Source organism: Hyperolius riggenbachi, chromosome 1 (assembly GCF_040937935.1).
Source record: "Hyperolius riggenbachi isolate aHypRig1 chromosome 1, aHypRig1.pri, whole genome shotgun sequence".
In the NCBI taxonomy this organism is placed as follows: Eukaryota; Metazoa; Chordata; class Amphibia; order Anura; family Hyperoliidae; genus Hyperolius; species Hyperolius riggenbachi.
Genome location: NC_090646.1, coordinates 432,208,662 through 432,231,725, shown reverse-complemented (window position 1 = coordinate 432,231,725; position 23,064 = coordinate 432,208,662). Strand labels below are relative to the sequence as shown.

The following is a 23,064-nucleotide window of genomic DNA, read 5'->3' as shown; positions in this document are numbered from 1 at the left end:
TCTATTGATGTTTATTTTACAGAATAATGTATTTACCTTTGATGGGACCCATTACCTCCAGGTGCAGGGAGCGGCGATGGGGACAACTTGTGCCCCGTCGCTCGCCAACCTGTACTTGGGGGACTGGGAACGACATCTTTTTGGGAATGATGCCCTTGTGATGTACCTGTGCCACATCGTGTCGTGGCACAGGTACATTGACGACGTGCTCATTTTCTGGACTGGGGGTATAGCATTGCTCAATGAATTCATTGATATCTTGAATCAAAATGAGTGGAATTTAAGATTCACCATGGATTATGACAAACACTCTATATCCTTTCTAGATCTTACAATTTTGGCCAATGACGAGGGATACATATCCACTCAACTTTTTCGGAAATCTACAGCATCGAATTCATATTTGCATGCTAGTAGTGCACATCCGGAACACACGATCCGAGGAATTCCATGCGCATTGGTCACAGAGAGCATCCCCGTTTGTTGCAGGGCGCACATCCGGGTCTTGCTATGTTGGAGCGCTCTTGCGCTCCAGTGACACACTGCGCACGCGCCCGCCGTAGCTTGGACGGGTGTGCGCGATGACGCGGTGGCTGGCGTGAGCGGGAGGCGGACATTACAACGCTTAAAAGACGCATGGATGGCGTCTTCAGGCATTTCTCTGCTGTCTCGCCTTTGAAAAGGCCGCTAGTGCGGCGAAACATGTCAGGCACTACTGACAGCTACCTCACCATGCTGGGCATGCCATAAGAACCTCCACTGGACCTTATCCTCTTATTTATCCACACGGCAGCAGTACTTAAGGACTGGTAACTATGCGATCTTGATGGCTTTGCTTTGCATTTGTACTGCTTGGACCTGCTTTGCATAAGTTGCATGGCCAGATTTTTCCTGCATGGACCGGTCGTGTATGGCTTTGCTTTGCCTTGCTACATTCATATCATTGCTACTCACCAATCTATGCCTGTCCCTGCGAGTGGGGGACTCACAGCCCATATCAGCATTTGGAGGATTTGATCACCTGTTCCTCCTGGCCATATGAAAGATGCTGTTGGCAATAGATGATTATAATAAGGATCTCTGCTTCATTTTCCTGCATGGTATGATGAACTGATACTACATTTCATTTGGCAATACATGATTGGAGACCTTGGATCCATGTTTGATATCAGATCACCAGCTGCTTATTTATGATTACCACAGGCCCTGTGACTTCATGTTCAATCTTTGCCAATGCATCAACCTATACATGTTGCATGAATTTGCTGTTTAGCCATCACATTGAACTGCCTTTAAGCATTTAAAGAGGTTTTTGGGGACTGCAGCCCTGTATCGATTCAGTGGTGTACATGCCCAGCTGAGTGGAGGTTTAACATTTTAGAATTGTTTAGGGGGGTTTATGTATTATTGTACAGTCTTTATGTGTGTTTTTTCTACTATTTTACAATAAAGTTTACATTTAATAATTTTTCATGCACCCAAGAGCCAATTCTCCTCTTTATGGTTTCATTATATATTTTTGTTGGCATGGTGCACGAGAAATTTTCATTTATCTTTCTTATTTTACAAAGAATTGATCACCCAGGTTTATTAATTCAATTGCCTGCTCACTGATCCTTACACTGAGCCGTTTATTCACTAAAGAAATTAGAGACGTCCTGGGTTAGATTACCAACATGTACCTAAGAGTGTACCCCATGCTCACTAATAATCACTCTTCAGAAGCTTTTATTTTAAGTTGACACTGTTAATGTACTTGATCTTTTTGTAACAATACATCTTGACTGTATATATTGAATAGCACTGTATAAATCCGCAAAAAAAGATAATTTGTGACATGAGAACCTCTTTCTCCCCTTTGCCTTTCCCCCCTTCCTATGACTGTACTGAGTACTGTATGTTTATAGTTGTTCCTTTAAAAAAAACAAAAAACTTTTCTATAAAAATTTACCTGTTGAAAGAAAAAGAAAGGAAACTATTAAGCAATTACTTATTTAACCTTCACAGCGTTTCTATTAGTAGGTACCTCGGCAGACTGATAACACTGTTTCTGAACGTTCAGAAACCGTGTTATTAGTCTGCCGACAGACTGTACACACGCTCTACTGTCGCTGGAACGCCCACCCAGCGGGAGGGTTTCACGGACCTGTCCCTTATAGTAGTATTATTATTTATTTATTGTATTTATAAAGCACCAACATATTACGCAGCGTGTGTATGCACCTTTAAGGTGGCAGTATTTTTTTTTTTTTTACTAAAAGAATTCCATCAATTTTCTTAAATTGATTGTACTATTTGAAAAAGGATTTCCCTATTCAATTTTCTGGAATATTGATCACAATTTTCCACCATGGCCAATCAGACAATCGTTGAAAAATTAAAAAAAAAAATCAATTGATTTTCCTCAAAAAAAATTATAAAAAAATTAGATTTTTCTATACAATTAATTGCTGTATGAAGTAGTCATGAAAATTGAACACTTTGGTTGTTTCATGGCCACCATTACACTAACATTTGGATTTGTTTGCACTCTGTATTATAGCCTTGTGCTATTCAATAACAGCCGAGCCACAGGGAATGCACTGGAGGGTAAGAACTATTCTGCAACGTTGAACTACTCAGCATTGGCCTAATTAGGGGGTTGGGAGGGGTTAGAGTTTACACAGGGCTTAAGATAGTACATTTGTTAATGTAAGGTCTTTTATGTACTTATGCAGTAGTTATGTGTTTTTCTACCCTCTCAATAGAATCTCGTTTGTCATCTTTTTACCCCATCTGGAGAAAAAAGGGATGGAAATGCAGAAATCATTGCCCAACTGGGATGTTCATCTGCAGACTACTATGATACACTTTTGAAGAATGTAAGCAATACTTTTTTTCATTGTTTTGCACTTAGGTAGTTTAGATTGAACACGGATCATCTCAGATGTTTTATATTTACCTCTATATTTCTGTCCTCATGATATATAATACAAAATAGTGCACAAAAATGATTAGATTTTAGTGGAATTAAGTCATAATCCTTTAATTTCTAATTTAATAGAGGAAGGACATGCATGTACTGATGTTTATGCTAACCAGTACTGAAAAAAGTAAATGTTGAGATATGATCGGCTGCTTCTGACAAGTAACCCCATTTCATGTGTAATCTTGTGCATGGAGTGGTGGAGGAACTGTAAGGGGACAGTCATTACTATAATCAGTATCTTAAGCTGTGTATATTGCTAAAGGCAATCTACTCACACTAGGAGCAGATACTTGCGTTTTGACGGATCGCTTCTAGGATGCGGTAAGCAGGGCAACATGAAAGTCTATTGACTTTCTTGTTAGCTTTCACATTAGACAAAGTGTTCCAGAGCGTTACGTTGTAACGCTTCTGGTAGCTTCTAATCGTCCGCCCCAAGTGTTTTCCCATCAGGGGAATTAGAACTAGACTGATCAGCGTCGCGCCGCAACTTCCATAGGCCATAGGTCATAACGCATGCATGAAATTGGTTAAAAGAGCCGTGAGAGAAGTAAATGTTTTCAGTATGCTTTATCAAAATATTTAGGATAAACAATATACAGTATTTGTATTCACAGATTATATCATCATTCCTTGTTCTGCTTCGAAAAAGCAATCCGGGAGAAAATGAAAAGGCGTAAGTCATCGTGGTCAGGTTATCATTGCTACTGTTAGAATTTGTAGCCTGTTGAAATTGTTTATTAAGTGGTTCATATGTTTATTTGTGACATACTTACAACGGAGGGTCCTGCAGCACCCCAGGCATTCAATCGCTCCCTATCCTCCCAAATACACAAACATATACATTTAACACAACTTTACATGCAGGAATATTACTAATGGATCCCAAACTTGCTGTAATTTTAGCTCTTACATAAAAAAAATTATAGTTGTTTGTACAAGTATAAAAACGTGCTGTCATTTTTTTTTTCCAACCAGGTTTTTGGAAAGCAGTGTACATGGAATATCTGTAACATGCATACCTGTTCTTACATTGCCCGAAGTTGCTCCATTGCTGGAGGCATTACTCCACTACCATGGACCTGGACCAAAAGAGGTGTTAGATGATTACTTCTTAGAAGCTGTAAATGATGCAGTTTTAAGGTAAGTTGTCAAAAGTTATGTTTAATTCCCATATTCTGTGTCGAAGATAAAGGCCATTATGAAAGTGGCGAGAATAAAGGCCAGTATGAAATGAAGAACATTTTCTGCTGCTGGACATACACCTACACTGCTAAGAGGCACTTCCACTTGACAAAAACTTACAGGCACACAAATGAGTATCCCCCCCCCCCCCCCCCCCTTAGCTTTGTGTGTAGAGAAAAATAGTCACCAAATCTTTGTACCTGTCCCAGTGAGCAGAGACCTGGACAACAACAAAACTCATATCAGAGAGTGTAATATAAAGGAAGCCTTTATATCACTAGATATTCTATATGTGTATGTGGGAAGGGGTTAATTGAGTAATTCACATTGCTTGTGATTGCTCTTTTAGGTAGATTGCTGTTATGAATGCTAAAAAACAAACTTCTGAATGTGCGGTTTGATGCCAAGAGAACAACCATCACATTGCCCATAACATTTTTTGACTACCTTCAGTTTCAAAATTATTATACCAAAATGATATATTTGATTGATTATCATGGACATCATCTTTTCTTTCAGGTTAATATACCAGGTTGTGAAGGAGAACTCCAGTCTGGCCCCTTCCACAGGCAGAGGGACAAGGAGTACCTGCCTGGAATGCTTTCTGCTGATTGGTTAAAACTACAGCCTCTGCCTAGACCTTCTGAAGTGATGAGCACACTTTGTGACAGCTCCACGCTCTCTAGCGATGATACCATTTGATTATTGCAGATCTTGTAATCCAAAGCCACTCCCTCCATTGGCAGGTGAACAGAGTATTCCAATGCCATCTTCTCGTGAAGGCCTCAGCAGAGTTGCACTAACCTTTCCCCAATCTTTGCAAAGGGACTGGCTGGAGTTCTCTTTTCATGGTTTGAAATGTTTTGCAATACACAGGGGCGTCTCTAGCCATTTTGTCACTCCAGGCGAGAATGCCGGTGGCGCCCCCCTCCCCGTGTGGTGCCCCCCTGCTGCAAATAATCGTAACGCAGCAAAGATTCACCATAAGATAAAAGTAATGCGGCAGACTTTCCCCAGAAAATAACCATAACGCAGCAATGATTCACTATAAAATAATTATAATGCAGCAATGATTCACCATACAATAATCGTAATGTGGCCAGCGTTCCCCAGAAAATAATCGTAATGTGGCCAGCGTTCTCCAGGAATTAATAGTAATGTGGCCAGCGTTCCCCAGGAAATAATCGTAATGTGGCCAACGTTCCCCAGAAAATGATCGTAATGTGGCCAACGTTCCCCAGGAAATGATTGCAATGTGGCCAGCGCTCCCCAGGAAATAATCGTAATGTGGCCAGCGTTCCCCAGGAAATAATCGTAATGTGGCCAACGTTCCCCAGGAAATAATCGTAATGTGACCAGCGTTCCCCAGAAAATGATCGTAATGTGGCCAACGTTCCCCAGGAAATGATCGTAATGTGGTCAACGTTCCCCAGAAAATGATCGTAATGTGACCAGCGTTCACCAGAAAATAATTGTAATGTGGCCAGCGTTCACTAGAAAATGATCGTAATGTGGCCAGCTATCACCAGAAAATAATCGTAATGTGGCCAGCGTTCACCAGAAAATAATTGTAATGTGGCCAGCGTTCACCAGAAAATAATCGTAATGCGGCCAGCGTTCACCAGGAAATAATCGTAATGTGGCCAACGTTCCCCAGGAAATAATCGTAATGTGACCAGCGTTCCCCAGAAAATGATCGTAATGTGGCCAACGTTCCCCAGGAAATGATCGTAATGTGGTCAACGTTCCCCAGAAAATGATCGTAATGTGACCAGCGTTCACCAGAAAATAATTGTAATGTGGCCAGCGTTCACTAGAAAATGATCGTAATGCGGCCAGCGTTCACCAGGAGATAATCGTAATGCGGCCAGCGTTCACCAGGAGATAATCGTAATGCGGCCAGCGTTCACCAGGAGATAATCGTAATGCGGCCAGCGTTCACCAGGAGATAATCGTAGGAGATAAGGAGATAATCACCAGTAAATTATGCTAATGTGGGCAGCATTTACTCACCTGCAGAAGTCTCCTGTAGCCAGCCGGCGGTGGCACTGGTCCCTGGTGCGTCACACGGTGCCTTGAAGTCTCCTGTAGCCAGCCGGCGGTGGCACTGGTCCCTGGTGCGTCACACGGTGCCTTCAAGCACGTGTGACAGGCGGAGGGCGGAGGTAGGGGAGGCGCCGCACGTATAGACGAACTAGCGTGCGGCCGCTCGCTCTGCACAGAGAGGTAGTGGGGGCGGACCAGTAGGCGGCACCAGGCACAGGCTGAGCTGCCTGTCACAGCCGGCTGCTCGCTCTGAAGGGAGAGGAAGGGGGCGGACCAGTAGGCGGCACCAGGCACAGGCTGAGCTGCCTGTCACAGCCGGCGCCGACCTGATAGTGAAAAAAAAAAAATAAACACACACACAGCGCGGCGAAAGAGCGCCCACTTCCACCCACGGCGCTCTAGGCCAAAATTTAGAGTTGCCTAATGACAGAGACGGCTCTGGCAATACAATACGATGGCATTTTGTTCAGGCAAGGAAGCACACTGGGCCTTAACATGTCTCCAGAGATCTCCAAGCATCCTCAGTGAAGCAACATAAGGAATCCAGAAAAACTGGAGTTAGTTGAATTTTGTCTGTTAACTTGTTTGTATTTGCCACATTTACCTTGGTTAGATCACAGGTAGGGATTCTCAAAGGTTTATGAATTAGTTGGTAGTGCGATTTACATTTTCATTTAGCATTCATGACAAACTGCATAGTGCAGTCGCACAACAGTAACTTTTCAGCAACGCCTGTTATGTCTCCGTATGATTTAAGTCAACATTGAAAAACTTTCATGCAGGTGTTCATGATCACTTATTGTATACGTACTGGAGAAAATCTCTGGGAGATGCTTTGATAAATCAGGCCTATTGAACTTCACATTTACGAAATAGTGATGCTGTGCTTTATAACAAGGGTCCCCAATCTTTTTGGACCCGAGGACTGCTTTGATGGTAGCCATGTTTTCCAAGACCAGGCGGATGACCAGCATGCACAGAAGCCACCGGGGAGGACAGCGTGGGACGCAGCAGTGCTCATGGGGCAGAAGGAAGCCCCGGGAAAGTATAAAATCTTTCTGATCCCTGCTTTCAGCCTGCTCTCAGGTTTCCTTTAAAAGAACAATACGAAAAGTACAATAGGCAGGAGAGAAAAAATCAGCTTGAAAAAACATAAAAAATATTGCACAAGGTGATAGCACATGTACCAGCTTGCTGTGTTCAAAGCCTCTTTCCAGGCTCTCCCCAGTGCTTCCCACCCAGCTCAGTGGCAAATGGCGCCCAGGTGCTCTTCATTGGTTGTTCACAAGGTTCCCAACACTGCCTCTGATTGGGCCTTTTGGTGAAGGGGGTGGGACTGGAGGCTATGAAAAGGCCGAGCCATAGTCGCACCGGGCACACACGCTACACGTCGCTGTGGCTCACGGCGGGGGTGGTAATGGAGGGGACGGGCAAAGTGCAGTTGATGGAGAGGGTGGGCCATCCGCAGCTGAAGGAACGATGGAGGAAGTGGGCCAAGTGCACTTGATGGAGTGATGGAGGAGGCGTGGAACTATGGAGGTGGCGTGACTGGCAGCTTCCGGGTGGCAACAACAGCGGCTGCCCAAAGTTACAGGCGCGGCGGCGCTGCAGTGATGCAGGGTAACGCGGCCCAACACGACATGTCCTACAGCCCGGTATTGGGCCACGGACCGGTTGTTGGGTACCCCTGCTTTATAAAATTGAACAGGTTACTTTTAAGGAACAGGATTGTTCCTGACTTATTTTGAATTATTTGCCAGCGCTTTATGTTCAAGAGCTAACCTTCACTTGACTGCTTGAAATTGAAATATGTTTGCATGATGGGGACATGGTGGCTGAGTGATTAGTTAGCACTGCTAAGAAGCACTAGATTTCCAGGCTGAAATCCTAACCCCGGTACTGTCTGCATGGTGTTTGCTTGTTCTCCCTTTGCATGGGTTTCATCTGGGTACTGCACCTTCTTGTCGCATCACAAAAATATAGTAATAGAGTAACTGGCTTAGTATTGCGAGTTGTAAAACGGTGTGCTCTATGTATTAGTGCTATACAGTATACCTGCATAATGACAATGGTGTTAGAAAGAAGTACTTCATAAGATACACAGTTCAGTGGTTTAAAGTGAACGGTTTAAAGCCAAAACCATTTTTTCATATGTAGGTAAGGTGGAAAAGATAGAAAACCTAAGTTATTTATGACATACCTGATTGTACTTACCTGAATGATTGCATACAATGAAAAGAAGATAATTTGTTTGCCTGGCATATTAACTGCCACATCCATTAACATTTATTATAGCCATTTTTGATAATTAACATTCATTTATAGCCTTTTTGACAATTACCATTCATTATAGCCCTTTTTCTGGGTGGCTATAAACATAAGAAGGTAGTACGCTGAGAGTAACACAGTTAGTGATCTAATTACTGTTTGTGGGGGCCTCGCAGCACAGCGATTGCAACAAGACCATATGTACTTGTTGAAATTTATGAGAGGTGGGGCAAATATAAAAGGGGTGAAATAGATGTTCATGGCAACCAACCAAGAGCCTCTAAAGGGGCCTATACACTGGTCGATTTTATCTATCGATTGACGGCCGATTTGACCATTTTGATCGCATCGGCTAGAATTCGATGTAGCAGAAAGCATGATCGAAACAAACCAGAGCAGTAAGTTGCTTGCCAGCTGTACGGCAGTCCTCATTCTGAAATCTATTGAAATTCGATTCCTACTGTGTGGCACACATCAGATACATTCCTGTCAGATTCAACCTGATAGGCATCTGACAGAAATCAATCTGATGGTCGAATCTGCTGCAAATCTGTAAGTGTATGGCCACCTTTAGTACACACTATTCAGCCAGTCAGCCAATCTATTGGTTTGTACTGTGAGAGGGTGCTGTGATTGGAGAACTGTTCCCTATGAGGTTTCCTGCTGGGTCCCCTAAAATAAACTAGCACCATTCAATTTACATGCAAGTTTTTATCTCCTTTACCATCTCTGGCTAGTAAGAGTTGATGAGAATTCGTATGCGTTCTTTAAAAAATCATGCTAAAACAGAACTTGGTTCCAAAAGTAAATACTCTCAGATGTAATTTGCTTTTGTGTTGTAATAATTACATTAGGCCTGCAGGACAGCTAGCAAGCAACTTACTGCTCTGGTTTGTTTCTTATGTCTAAAGGGATTTTACAAACAAAAAGTAGGGGAATCTTAGTTGTGTGACTATTACATTAAGATTCATTATGACCAAGGAACAGTAAATAACCTAGGAATAAATATACTAACTTTATTTTTTTTATATATCAATCTGCTTTATTGAATGAGATAAATGGTTACATGTAACAAAATGAGAGTTCCATGCTGTACTTAATGCAAGAATAGAACCAATATCTTCAATAGAGAACTACTCAGTAAAATTATGTCGGCAGTTAGGATCTCTATTGGAGCCAAGTGGCTATGCAAAGATATAGACTGGAATCAAACAGTGAATAAAATTAACTATACACAGCATGCCAAAATGAGTATCTTACAAGTTGTAGTTAAGATAACTTGAGTTTGGTTTATGCTAGATTATATTGCCATCCAGTGGCAGATTTGGGTGTTGCTACTGAAGGCTTTCAAATGTAAGAATTTATTTGCTACGAAACCAGCATAAATTTAACAAGCATGACAATAAATAAAATGAGTGAGGCTAGATTCACAGTGGGACGTTGCGTTTTGATGCCACGTTAAAGTCGCACCGCAAGCTTACAACGCAACGCGCCCAAAAAGTGGCAACGCAGCGTTACCGTCACATACAGCAGATACAGTAAAAAATACAGGCAATGAAAAGTATGCTTCCAAGTCATTACTGAGCATGTGCAAACAGTCTAACACAGCTAATAACGTGTATAACGCACTGCATGCAGTACTTTTACTTAACGTGCAGCATTAGACACCAACGCAACGTGTGCACTGTGAACAGGTCATTGATTTTTCATTGCAGTGAGTTATTCAGCGTTAAATGCTGTTTTAACGTGCGACTTTAACGTCCCACTGTGAACTTAGCCTGAAGGAACTTTGTTTTATTGTAAATTATTTTAACGTTAGGGCCTACTTTTGGATGTATTAGACACAGAGGATTTATCTAGTGCTTAGAAAAAAAAAAAAATATATATATATATATATATATATATATATATATGTATATATATATATATATATATATATATATATATATGTGTGTGTGTATATATATATATATATAAATGCAGAAACAGGAAAACAGTAACGGGGCTCTTGGTTATGCTTTAACGCACTTAAGCTCACCAACTGCGCCAAACTGTCCCCTACTCTAACCAGGCAAAATGCCAGTTTGTATTAGCAGTCTAGTGGGAACTAATCCAATAACCCAAGAGTCAACTAAATGGGAGAAAAGGAAATTAAACACACCTCACCTTTCACTAGCTACCGAATGAACTCTCTGAACATGCGCAATCCGCCAGTGTTGCCAACCGTCCGTAAAAGGACGGGCAGTCCGTACTTACTACACTAAAAATCCCCTGTCCGTAGTGTCCGTCCTTTTTAGGCATCCGTCAAAACAGGCGCTTGTCGCCACGAGTCTTACTGCGCATGTGCGCATCGCGGCAAAGCCAGGCTTGTCCTAGGGCGGCTAAGCTAGGAATTTTACAGGCTTCATCTTCCTCCTTTGTCCCGCCCTTCTTCCAATCAGTTGACTCCTTCACTCTGGCACCTCTCTCCAGCCAATGAAGAAGAAAGGCTGCCCAACGAGCCCGCCCACAATCCCCATCCAGACTGCTACTGACTGGAGTGAGCTGTGCACAGCGTGGGTGCAGGAAGTTCACTCGTAATTCGTCCTCCTCTTTTCCCCAGGCAGCAGGTATTCATGACACATTATAAATGTAAGTGGGTAACGAGTTGCAGCCGCATGCAGATGCAGCCCAGCTGGGGGGAGACACAGCAGGAGAGGGGATTAGAGCTCTGCACTTTTTGTTCACTTTGTTTGGTGAGGAGAGGAGAGATGAGCAGCGCACAGCATGCTTGCCTCACAGACAGCCTGTCACTTCCCTGCACAGCTTATCTCTCCTCTACTGCTGATTCCCAACTGAACATGAAAAAGGTGCAGAGCTTAAATCATCTCTCCTGCTGTGTCTGTGTCACCCTAAACTCCCCCTAACTGGAACCTGCATGTGGCTGGCAACTCCTTCATGATCTTACCAGTCACAGTGCTCCCCCTTCTATAATGACTGTGAGCACATTGCTGGAGGGACTTGAGTGTCATAATTTTGTTTGCTTGAAAAGCATTTGCAGTAATTTTCTGCACCATTGACCAGCAGCTGCAATGATGCATGCTGGGAGATGTGGTCCATAAATGTGACCATATGTACTGGCTGGGTTTATGCCCACATTAATGGACTACATCTCACAGCATAAATTGTGGCGGCTGGTGACACACGACATCACTGCAGCTGCTTTGAACCGCAGTCATGTGGCACATTAAGTCCATATAAGATATAATTAAGGAGGAAATAAAATATGACTCTATATTCTGTAATGTGCTGCAGAAGAGGTCAGCGCTATATAAATACATAATAATAATAATAATATGGTAGGACATTACACTGACTATGGTAGAGATTAGCAAAATGTATCACCCAAAGAAAGCCTAATTGGTGGCGGAAAAAACAAGATATAGGTCAAATGAAAAAAGAACAAAAACTGGCACTAAATGCGGCAGGGATGGATGCCAGGTCACACTGGGCTTACCTGCAGCGTGCTTCCAAGCAGTGCAAAGTCCAAGTCAATCAAGGAAGAAAGAAGGGCACTGCTGCATAAAAATACCCTTTATTGTGACCGGGTCGACACACAGGTTACAGCAGTGGGGGGAGGAAAGTTGTCTGACAGCTGTTTCGCAAGGGTTAACCTTGCTTCATCAGAGTCTCTGATGAAGCAAGGTTAACCCTTGCGAAACAGCTGTCAGACAACTTTCCTCCCCCCACCAAGATATAGGTCAATTCATTGTGATGAGTAGTGATAAAGTAATTCGCGAATGAATGGGAGGTGAAAGTTGCTCAGATGCAAAAAAAAAAAACCCAACCCTGCTTAAAGAGAGTCTGAAGCGAGAATAAATCTCGCTTCAGACCTCATAGATAGCAGGGGCATGTGTGCCCCTGCTAAAACGCCGCTATCCCGCAGCTTAACGGGGGTCCCTGATCCCCCAAATCCCCTCCGTGCAGAGGGGAAGCGCTTCCGTATTGGGGCAGGGCTAATCGCCGCAGCCCTGCCTCCCGCGCATCTATCAGATGCGTACCTCCGCCTCTCCCCCGCCCCTCTCAGTCTTCCTTCACTGAGAGGGGCGGGGAGAGGCAGCGATGCGCGTCTGATAGACGCGCTGTGAGGCAAGGCTGCAGCCGTTAGCCCTGCCTCCAGGAAGAGCAAAATCTACAACCAAGTTGGTCGTTGATTTTGCAGGGGGGGGGGTTGGGATAGCGGCATTTTAGCAGGGGCACACATGCCCCTGCTAACTATGAGCTCTGAAGCGCGATTTATTCTCGCTTCAGAGTCTCTTTAACCTCTTGACGACCAGCTAACGCCGATTGGCGTAAACTGGTCGTCTGCAAGTTTCCATGGAAACGGCCGCAGCAGCGCCGTAAGGCAGATCGGCGATCACCGGCCTCTGATTGGCCGGGGATCACCGTCATTTGATAGGCTGAAGCCTATCCTTCAATGCGCAGGACGGAAATCCGTCCTGCGCAGCTCAGAGGGGAAGGGAGAGGGAGGGAGAGGGACGGAGCCCTGAAAACGCTGCAGAGGGGGGCTTTGAAGAGCCCCCCCCCCCCCCCCACCCCCGCAAAGCCCAGAGAGCCGGCGGCGATCAGACCCCCCCAGCAGGACATCCCCCTAGTGGGGAAAAAAGGGGGTAAGTCTGATCGCCCTGGCTAAAACCTGATCTGTCCTGCGGGCTGGAGAGCCTACGCAGCACAGATCAGCCAGAAAGCCACTGGTCGGCAAGTGGTTAAGTAGTTAAATAAATACCAAGGGATGAGCAGCACAAACCAAATTTTATGCAATTCTATGCAAAGCATGCAAGCAGCACTGGAGATCCCCAGTCTCCATGAGAAATATATAAATACAGAGGGGCTGCACTGTTTTCCTGTTGTGTGCTGCAGCCCCTCTGTATTTATATATTTTTTATGGAGACTGGGGATCTTCAGTGCTGCTTGCATGCTTTGCATAGAATTGCATAATATTTGGTTTGTGCTGCTCATCCCTTGGTATTTATTTATAATTTCCCCTGTGAGCCTGCATAACCACACCCACCTCTAGCACAGTTAAGCATATAAATGTGCGGATTACACATGATCAGAAAGTTCATTCGGTAGCTAGTGAAAGGTGAGGTGTTTTTAATTTCCTTTTCTCCCATTTAGTTGACTCTTGGGTTTTTGGATTAGTTCCCACTAGACTGCGAATACAATCTGGCATTTTGCCTGGTTAGAGTAGGACTCACCAGATTGGGGACACTTTGGCCTCAATTTATAATGCATTACCGCATGCGGTAATGCTGAAAACAGCAGACTTTCTTGAGCACTTAGCAAAGTGTCAATTCATAAAGGCTGTTACCGCATGAAAAACTGCAATTGCAGAGCAGTGAGGAAAAATGACTTGGCTGTAATTACCTCCAACACATGTCAGTAAATTGTCAGCGAATGTCAATTGTCAAATGTCAACAAGCAGTAAGCCAGACTATAATTACCGACACCTCCGGTGAGGTCCTAACAAGTTGCCGACACCTCTGGTAAGGTCTTAACAGTGCAAAGTGCAGGGAGCCGAAGTCTGTGTGAGTCATCCGTGCAGGGAACTCAAGTCTCTGCAACTCTGTGTAGGGAACCATAATTGCAGCTTGTAACAAAATATATATATATATATATATATATATTTCCCTGAAATTAAGACGTCCCCCGAAAGTGAACCCTAGCAAGAATTTCGAGCATGCTCAAAATATAAGCCCTGCACCGAAAGTAAGCCCTAGTGGCAGTAAGGGGAAAAAGTATGTCAACTTGTGTTATTACAAGTTGCCATACTTGTTCCCCATAGGCTGAAGCTCGAGGACACGTTAGCATGGAGTTGGGAGAAACAACAGAATGCAGGAAGATATCAGAGGACACTGGGATGCCAGGAGGGCATGGGGACAGCCGAAGACATAGGAAGACACAAGGGGATGGGGGATAGTGGAGGACACAGGGATACCAGGACACTAAAGGTGCAAGTGGGACACAAGGTGGATCCAGCAAAGGAAGAGGTGGCAAAGTGGGGAAGGCAGAAGGACACACAGCACAGGAACTTGTGTGTTCACATAAATAGAAGATATCCCCTACAAATAAGCCCTAGAACATTTTTTGGTGCAAAAATAATTATAAGACACTGTCTTATTTTTGGGGAAAGACAGTATATATATATATATATTTATATATATAATCTCAAGTGCATACTGAGCAATACAAAGGACAGAAATCAAGGAAACATACGGTTGTCTGTTCTTCAAAGGGAACTCGGCAGAACACTCCATGATCCGCTTTCGATACGGGTTTGTACATTCCCCCTGGTATTAGAAACATCACAATCTAGTCCTATGAAATGTGAACTCCTTTGAGGCAATATGAATGAAAGTGTTGCAGCAGGGTTATAATTGAATACAGTTGCTATAAACAAAGTAAGTTCTATTGGGTTTATGTAGAGGAGTTGCTGCTCAGAAGCAGAGCTGGATTTGTGGAAAAGCAACAGCCTAAAGCAGCAAGGAACCAGAACTTGCAACACACTGACCGCATGATGGATTGTATCTTTTTTCTTTAACATTGCTTTTTACCGAAACATTTTCAAAAAGCATATACTCATTATGCACAAAAGATAAAATAAAACCAGTAAGGGCCTTTTTCCACTGCACAGCTGAATTGCAAAATCGCAAATCGCTAGTGATTTTTAAATCGCTAGTGTTGCTATTTATCATAGAAATCATGAGAAGTATTTTCCACTATAGTGATTCGATTTGCAAATCGCAATCACTTTCTAGAGCAATTTTAAGAGGGATAATGCAATGCAAATGAAAAATCGCAATCGCATAACATAATGAAAAATTGCAATCAATGGGGTTTATGATTGCAATTGCTAGTGGAAAAGGGCCGTAACAGGTACCACGGGCATAAACAATACAATAAACAATACAATTATAAGACATGACATAGGCCTGGTGCACACCAAAAACCGCTAGCATATCCGCAAAATGCTAGCAGATTTTGAAACGCTTTTTCTTCTTTTTCTGTAGCGTTTCAGCTAGCATTTTGCGGTTTTATGAAGCGTTTTTGGTGTAGTACATTTCATGTATTGTTACAGTAAAGCTGTTACTGAACAGCTACTGTAACAAAAAACGGCTGGCAAACCGCTCTGAAGTGCCGTTTTTCAGAGCTGTTTGTGGTTTTCCTATACTTAACATTGAGGCAGAAACGCATCCGCAATCCAAAATCTGCAGCAGCCCGGGAGTATGCGTTTCTGCAAAACGCCTCCCGCTCTGGTGTGCACCAGCCCATTGAAATACATTACCCTAGCGGATCTGCACCCGCAAGCGGATCGCAAACCGCAGCAGAACCGCTCTGGTGTGCACCAGGCCAAAAAGAAGAAAGTTAGAGAAAAATATAATAATAATAATAACAATAATACTCTACAGTACAAAATCCAGTCAAGTGAGAATCCAAAGGGACCTTCAAAATAGGGACACAAGTGCACAAAGTCTCTTCTTAACATACAGTCACCATCTACCACTAAGTTTAAAAAAAATAATAAACTAAAAAAAATAAGAAATTACCTCCCAGTCTCCTGGGCATGTCCTCAAAATGGATTATATTAGGGCCATAAAGTAAATAACTATAATAACCCTGGAGTTGCAGGAGTTTTAAAAAAATTGTCTCAATGTACCTAAAATAAGTAGCAGACCAGAAGATCCATGGACTCCAAATATCAGTAAACTTTTCTGGATTGTCCTTTGAATATACGTTTCCTGGATATTTGCAATGAGTAAGCCTCTGGAAGGGGTATAGTTTTCCATGAACCAGCTATAAGGGCTTTGTCGGCATTACAGATATGCTCCAATAATTTATTCTGTGGTATGTAAGCAAGGATAGGTGCTTATTAAATAAAACAAAGTAACCTCTCTCTCAGACGCCAAACAAAGATGCTTCCCAGAACTCAAACACTAGCGGGCACTCCCACCAGAAATGCAATTTATCCGCAGGTAAAGTACAGCCTCTAAAACATAAGTCTGAGCTAATGAGACCCACTTATGTAGCTTAACAGGAGTTCTATACTGGCTAAAGAAAACAATATAGCTCCTTTCTTTAGTCACAAAATGAATGGCTAAGAAAGCCATATTTTCCTCATCCCAAGTTTGCTGCAGAGTGCAGACCCATCCTGCCATTCATCCATAGAAGAAATAACCTGTTGTACCATAGTAAGGAGTATAGGTAAGAAATCAAGCCCCTCTTGGGGGTGAAGCCAGCAAACTCCAACTCCAGCATACACAAGTCATTGCAAATACTCAATTTCCATACTAGGAAGGCTGTATTTTGTGGAGAAAGCATCCCAGCTCCGCACTTTACTGTCAGGCAAAAGATCTTTCAAGGTAAGAATCTGTCTAACTTTCCACTACACACAGATCTGATGCTGGATGGATCGTATCTTAAATTAAAATCAAATTTCTCTCCCCAGTAAGTTTGCAAAATTATTGTTATTTATTATTTATCTTACCCAATGTTTTGAGAGCCAAACTACTACAGGAAAGCGGTGATCCTGCCATTAAAGTGAAGTCTCACTTGTGGAGAAAAAATAAAATTGTCAGCATGCTAGCTGAATACATTTCTATTATTTTAATACACATATTACAAGGCAATCATTCCCAGTAGTATTTACAGCAAGTGCACAGGTAAAACAAAGAGTAGCAATAGTAGGTTTAGGCAGCCAGTAAACATTATCATTAAGAAATCTAGAAGACATGTAGAATTAGGTCGAGATCTAATTCTGCATATTTCAATGCAAGATGCAGAAAAAACAAAACCAACACTTATTATGCTCTTAATACTAATCAGGCTCCTTTGCTACCCTATATTTACAGGGCTTACAAACCTATACCAAGGTATTGTATGCAGCAAAAAAATAAAAAATAGAGATCAAGGAACCAGAACTTGTTCTCTACTCCAAACACCTGGTAATAGGGGGTAGAATTTGTGAGAGATGCTCACAATGGTGCGTTGTCTCCATTAACAGCCACTAAGCCTGCTTTGAGGGTAAACTGGATAGATCACTCTCTTCTCAAAGGCTGGAGATAAACAAATTTAAAAACTGATATACATTCTACCTTAGTCCTCACAAATCATATACCAGAATCAACCATTGCTTGTTAGAATCAAATATGATACCAAACTTACCAAAAGTGCTAATTCCAATACTGTGAGCAAATTATGACTTGAATCTGGTATCTCTGACCTCACTTTTAATTCAACCAAAAAAGTTCAGAACTTTATTCTCTATTTGTTAAAGTAACCAAACATTGTACAACAGCTAAAAGACTGGATTGCTGTTTATTATACAAATAACTTGGCAGCAGAAGAGGAACATATCAACTTACAGTACCACAGTAGATATAGACAAAGTACGTGATGTAGAAGAAGCGCGAGAGAGAGACTTAAAAAAAAAAGAGAGAGAATTTATACCTAACTGGAGCTTCCTCCAGCCCTCTTCAGTCCCTTGGCTTGCTCGTCGTCCACTTGAGCTGCTTTGATCCTCCACTGGCCGCCCTGGTAAATCCTTCAGTTGCCACATACTGGGCATGTACGCCCCCATCATATTCTGGCCGTTGGAAGCATTCTGCACCTGTGGAGATGCAGAATGCTCTCAGCGATGGGGGCGCATGCGCCCAGGCCATGCATGTGCTATACCTACCTAATGAAGGCAGCTGAAGGATTTACTGGGACGGCCAGCAGAGAATCCAGGAAGCCTGGGAGGATGGCGAGGGAGCCAACGGCCAAAAGTGGGTTGGAGGAAGCCCCATGTTTGTATAAATGCTTTCATGTGTTTAGTCTCAGGTTGTTGTCCTAATTTGTCTGGTATATAATACTTAGAAGCAACTTAGATGAACTATATACAGTGTTCTCCCCAGGCTCTTTTAGCCAAGGGTGCTCCACCCTGCTAGTTTTTCTGAACAACCGGCTGTCATCGGCTCACCACCTCCTCTGCTTTAAGCAGAATTGCGCAGAGAAGCACCAGCCCTGCATTCTCCCATCTTGCCCCACCCGGCTACTTTTACATGGCACCCGGCTGAAACAAAATTCTGGGGAGAACACTGTGTGTGTGTGTGTGTGTGTGTGTGTGTGTGTGTGTGTGTGTGTGTGTGTGTGTGTGTGTGTGTGTGTGTGTGTGTATATATATATATATATATATATATATATATATATATACACACACACACACACACACACAGTGGCTTGCAAGAGTATTCAGCCCCCTTGAAGTTTTCCACATTTTGTCACATTACTGCCACAAACATTAAACAATTTTATTGGAATTCCAATTGAAAGACCAATACAAAGTGGTGTACACTTGAGAAGTGGAACGAAAATCATACATGATTCCAAATATTTTTTACAAATCAATAACTGCAAAGTAAAGTGTGCATAATTATTCAGCCCCCTTTGGTCTGAGTGCAGTCAGTTGCCCATAGACATTGCCTGACGAGTGCTAATGACTAAATAGAGTGCACCTGTGTGTGATCTAACGTCAGTACAAATACAGCTGCTCTGTGACGGCCTCAGAGGTTGTCTACGAGAATATTGGAAGCAACAACACCATGAAGTCCAAAGAACACACCAGACAGGTCAGGCAGTGGCGTAGCTACAAACCTCTGGACCCCGATGCAGAATCTGGATGTGCCCCCCCCCCCCCCCGTGGGCGTGGCCATGGGTGGGACCAAGTTACATGAACGTAACAGCAGTGTAACCTAATAATAATGGTCCTGCACAGCAAAATGTTGGATGGAGCCTCCTAGCCTTTAACTAGATAGATTACGATCAGTATAGGCATAGAATAAAGATGCATACACACATTCAATTTTGATTGGTCAATCATTGACCAATTTTACCACTGCATGTAGTATGAGGGCCAAGAGACTTTGAACGGCACTAGAAACGAGCAAGCCCCCCCCCCCCCCCCCCCCCACACACACACACACACACACTCTTCTTCAGGAGCCGGGCCCGGTCACGACGGCGACCTCTGCGACCGCGGGTCCAACGCCCATGTGTGCACCAACACTATACACACATACTATATACACTGAGCACCAACACTATACACACTTTATATACACTGTGCACCAACACTATACACACACTATATACACTGTGCACCAACACTATACACACACACTATATACACTGTGCACCAACACTATACACATACTATATACACTGTGCACCAACACTATACACATACTATATACACTGTGCACCAACACTATACACACACTATATACACTGTGCACCAACACTATACACATACTATATACACTGTGCACCAACACTATACACATACTATATACACTGTGCACCAACACTATACACACTGTGCACCAACACTATACACATACTATATACACTGTGCACCAACACTATACACACACTATATACACTGTGCACCAACACTATACACATACATACACTGTGCACCAACACTATACACATACTATATACACTGTGCACCAACACTATACACACTGTGCACCAACACTATACACACACTATACACACTGTGCACCAACACTATACACACACTATATACACTGCACACACACTTACTATATACAACACACACACACGTACACACACACACGTACACACTTACTTGTATCACAAATGCCAGCCAAGCAGAAGGGGCATGATGATGATGATGATGATGATGAAGGGGAAGGAATATTATATGAGGATAGATGAGAAGCAAACAGTCATCCCTGCCCCCCTCCCCCGAACACACACATCTTTCCTATAAGTACCTTTCTTTAACTTGGCACAAAGCTGCCTTTAGTCTTATCTCTGAGCAGCTGTTTACACTGTCGTTCATCCCAGCAAGTGTGCGCGTGTACTGTCTGCTCTGCCTCTCTTCGGCAGGCAGTTCTTCTCTCCTCTCCTTTCTCATCCCATCAGCCCCAGCAGTATGCCAATCACAGGGGAGGATGACCGGCCAGCAGCCATTTAGCGAGCATCGCTGCGCTGGGTGATGCTCTGTGTAGCAGACTGTACCCAGCCGGACAAAGTATGTGTATGGGGACTCTGGGGAGGTGAACGGCCGGGATTCGCGCGGCGTGCGGGCGGACCTGGCTGGGAGAGAAGAGTCCTAGGCTGCAAGAACGTACTCCCCCTGGGGAGCAGTGACAAAGGGCTCCTATAGCAGCTGCCCTATGTGCACGCTGCAAGATACGCATCTGGAGTACGCGTCTGGAGGGGGGCCCCTCCCCGGCCCCCCCCTTCAAGGCTGCAGGAAGCGAGCCCAGTCGCACGTGCGACCCCTGCGACCTTGGGCCCTACGCCAGTGAGGTCAGGGATAAAGTTATTGAGAAATTTAAAGCAGGCTTAGGCTACAAAAAGATTTCCAAAGCCTTGAACATCCCATGGAGCACTGTTCAAGCGATCATTCAGAAATGGAAGGAGTATGGCACAGCTGTAAACCTACCAAGACAAGGCCGTCCACCTAAACTCACAGGCCGAACAAGGAGAGCGCTGATCAGAAATGCAGTCAAGAGGCCCATGGTGACTCTGGACGAGCTGCAGAGATCTACAGCTCAGGTGGGGGAATCTGTCCATAGGACAACTATTAGTCGTGCACTGCACAAAGTTGGCCTTTATGGAAGAGTGGCAAGATGAAAGCCATTGTTAACAGAAAAGCATAAGAAGTCCCGTTTGCAGTTTGCCACAAGCCATGTGGGGGACACAGCAAACATGTGGAAGAAGGTACTCTGGTCCGATGAGACCAAAATGGAATTTTTTGGCCAAAATGCAAAGCGCTATGTGTGGCAGAAAACTAACACTGCACATCACTCTGAACACACCATCCCCACTGTCAAATATGGTGGTGGCAGCATCATGCTCTGGGGGTGCTTCTCTTCAGCAGGGACAGGGAAGCTGGTCAGAGTTGATGGGAAGATGGATGGAGCCAAATACAGGGCAATCTTGGAAGAAAAGTTCTTGGAGTCTGCAAAAGACTTGAGACTGGGGCAGAGGTTCACCTTCCAGCAGGACAATGACCCTAAACATAAAGCCAGGGAAACAATGGAATGGTTTAAAACAAAACATATCCATGTGTTAGAATGGCCCAGTCAAAGTCCAGATCTAAATCCAATCAAGAATCTGTGGCAAGATCTGAAAACTGCTGTTCACAAACGCTGTCCATCTAATCTGACTGAGCTGAAGCTGTTTTGCAAAGAAGAATGGGCAAGGGTTTTAGTCTCTAGATGTGCAAAGCTGGTAGAGACATACCCTAAAAGACTGGCAGCTGCAATTGTAGCAAAAGGTGGTTTTACAAAGTATTGACTCAGGGGGCTGAATAATTACGCACACCCCACTTTGCAGTTATTGATTTGTAAAAAATGTTTGGAATCATGTATGATTTTCATTCCACTTCTCACTTGTACACCACTTTTTATTGGTCTTTCACTGGGAATTCCAATAAAATTGATTCATGTTTGTGGCAGTAATGTAACAAAATGTGGAAAACTTCAAGGGGGTCGAATACTTTTGCAAGCCCACTGTGTGTGTGTGTGTGTGTGTGTGTGTGTATGTATGTATATATATATATATATATATATATATATATATATATATATATATATATATATATATATATATATATTAGGCTAAGTGCCTCAACCTTCAAGCAAGAAGAAGTAGCGCCCTGCCCCCAGGGCCGGTCCAAGCAAGAAGAAGGGGCCGGTCCAAGCAAGAAGAAGTAGCGCCCTGCCCCCAGGGGCGGTCCTACAGTTGCCGCCGAGCTGGAGGGGGTAGCGGGCAGGAAGGGGGTATTGGGCACAGCGGTGGGAAGGGGAGTCGGCCCCCCCCTTACCTGGGTCCCCCATCTGCGCTCCCCCTCTAGCTTAAGTTCAGCAGCAGCTGCCTCTATTAGTAAGAGGCAGTGGGCGGGGAAGACTCACCTCTTCCGCATTCCACCGCCGGAATCAATACCCGCTCGATTCCCGCTCGTCCCCGCGCCGCTTATCTTCCGCTCGATTCCCTGCCATCGTCCCCTCGCGGGAAGCGAGCAGGGAATCGGCGGTAGGGAGATCCGTCTTGTCGGATCTTATTAAATTGAGTCGCATCAGCGACTCGATTGATAAGGAACATCGCCGCCGCATCTACGCGTGTAGATGCGGCTTTAAGCTCATCCAGAGTGTTGGGTCTTGCGTCGCTCAACTTTCTCTTCACAACATCCCACAGATTCTCTATGGTTTTTCAGGTCAGGAGAGTTGGCAGGCCAATTGAGCACAGTAATACCATGGTCAGTAAACCATTTACCAGTGATTTTGGCACTGTGAGCAGGTGCCAGGTCGTGCTGTAAAATGAAATCTTAATCTCCATAAAGCTTTTCAGCAGATGGAAGCATGAAGTGCTCCAAAATCTCCTGATAGCTAGCTGCATTGACCCTGCCCTTGATAAAACACAGTGGACCAACACCAGCAGCTGACATGGCACCCCAGACCATCACTGACTGTGGGTACTTGACACTGGACTTTAGGCATTTTGGCATTTCCCTCTCCCCAGTCTTCCTCCAGACTCTGGCACCT

General features: G+C 43.8%; 1 protein-coding gene across 5 annotated transcripts in view; it reads left to right on the top strand.

Moving 5' to 3' along the window:
- The window catches only part of FANCC (FA complementation group C), a 335,897-nt gene that overhangs the window by 211,469 nt on the left and 101,364 nt on the right, over positions 1–23,064 (top strand). For all 5 annotated transcript variants that reach the window (XM_068237424.1, XM_068237405.1, XM_068237432.1 and 2 more), the window contains 3 exons: positions 2,748–2,861; positions 3,583–3,641; positions 3,944–4,108. In XM_068237424.1, coding sequence (XP_068093525.1) covers positions 2,748–2,861; positions 3,583–3,641; positions 3,944–4,108 — 338 coding nt within the window. The remainder of the gene's footprint in view (positions 1–2,747; positions 2,862–3,582; positions 3,642–3,943; positions 4,109–23,064) is intronic.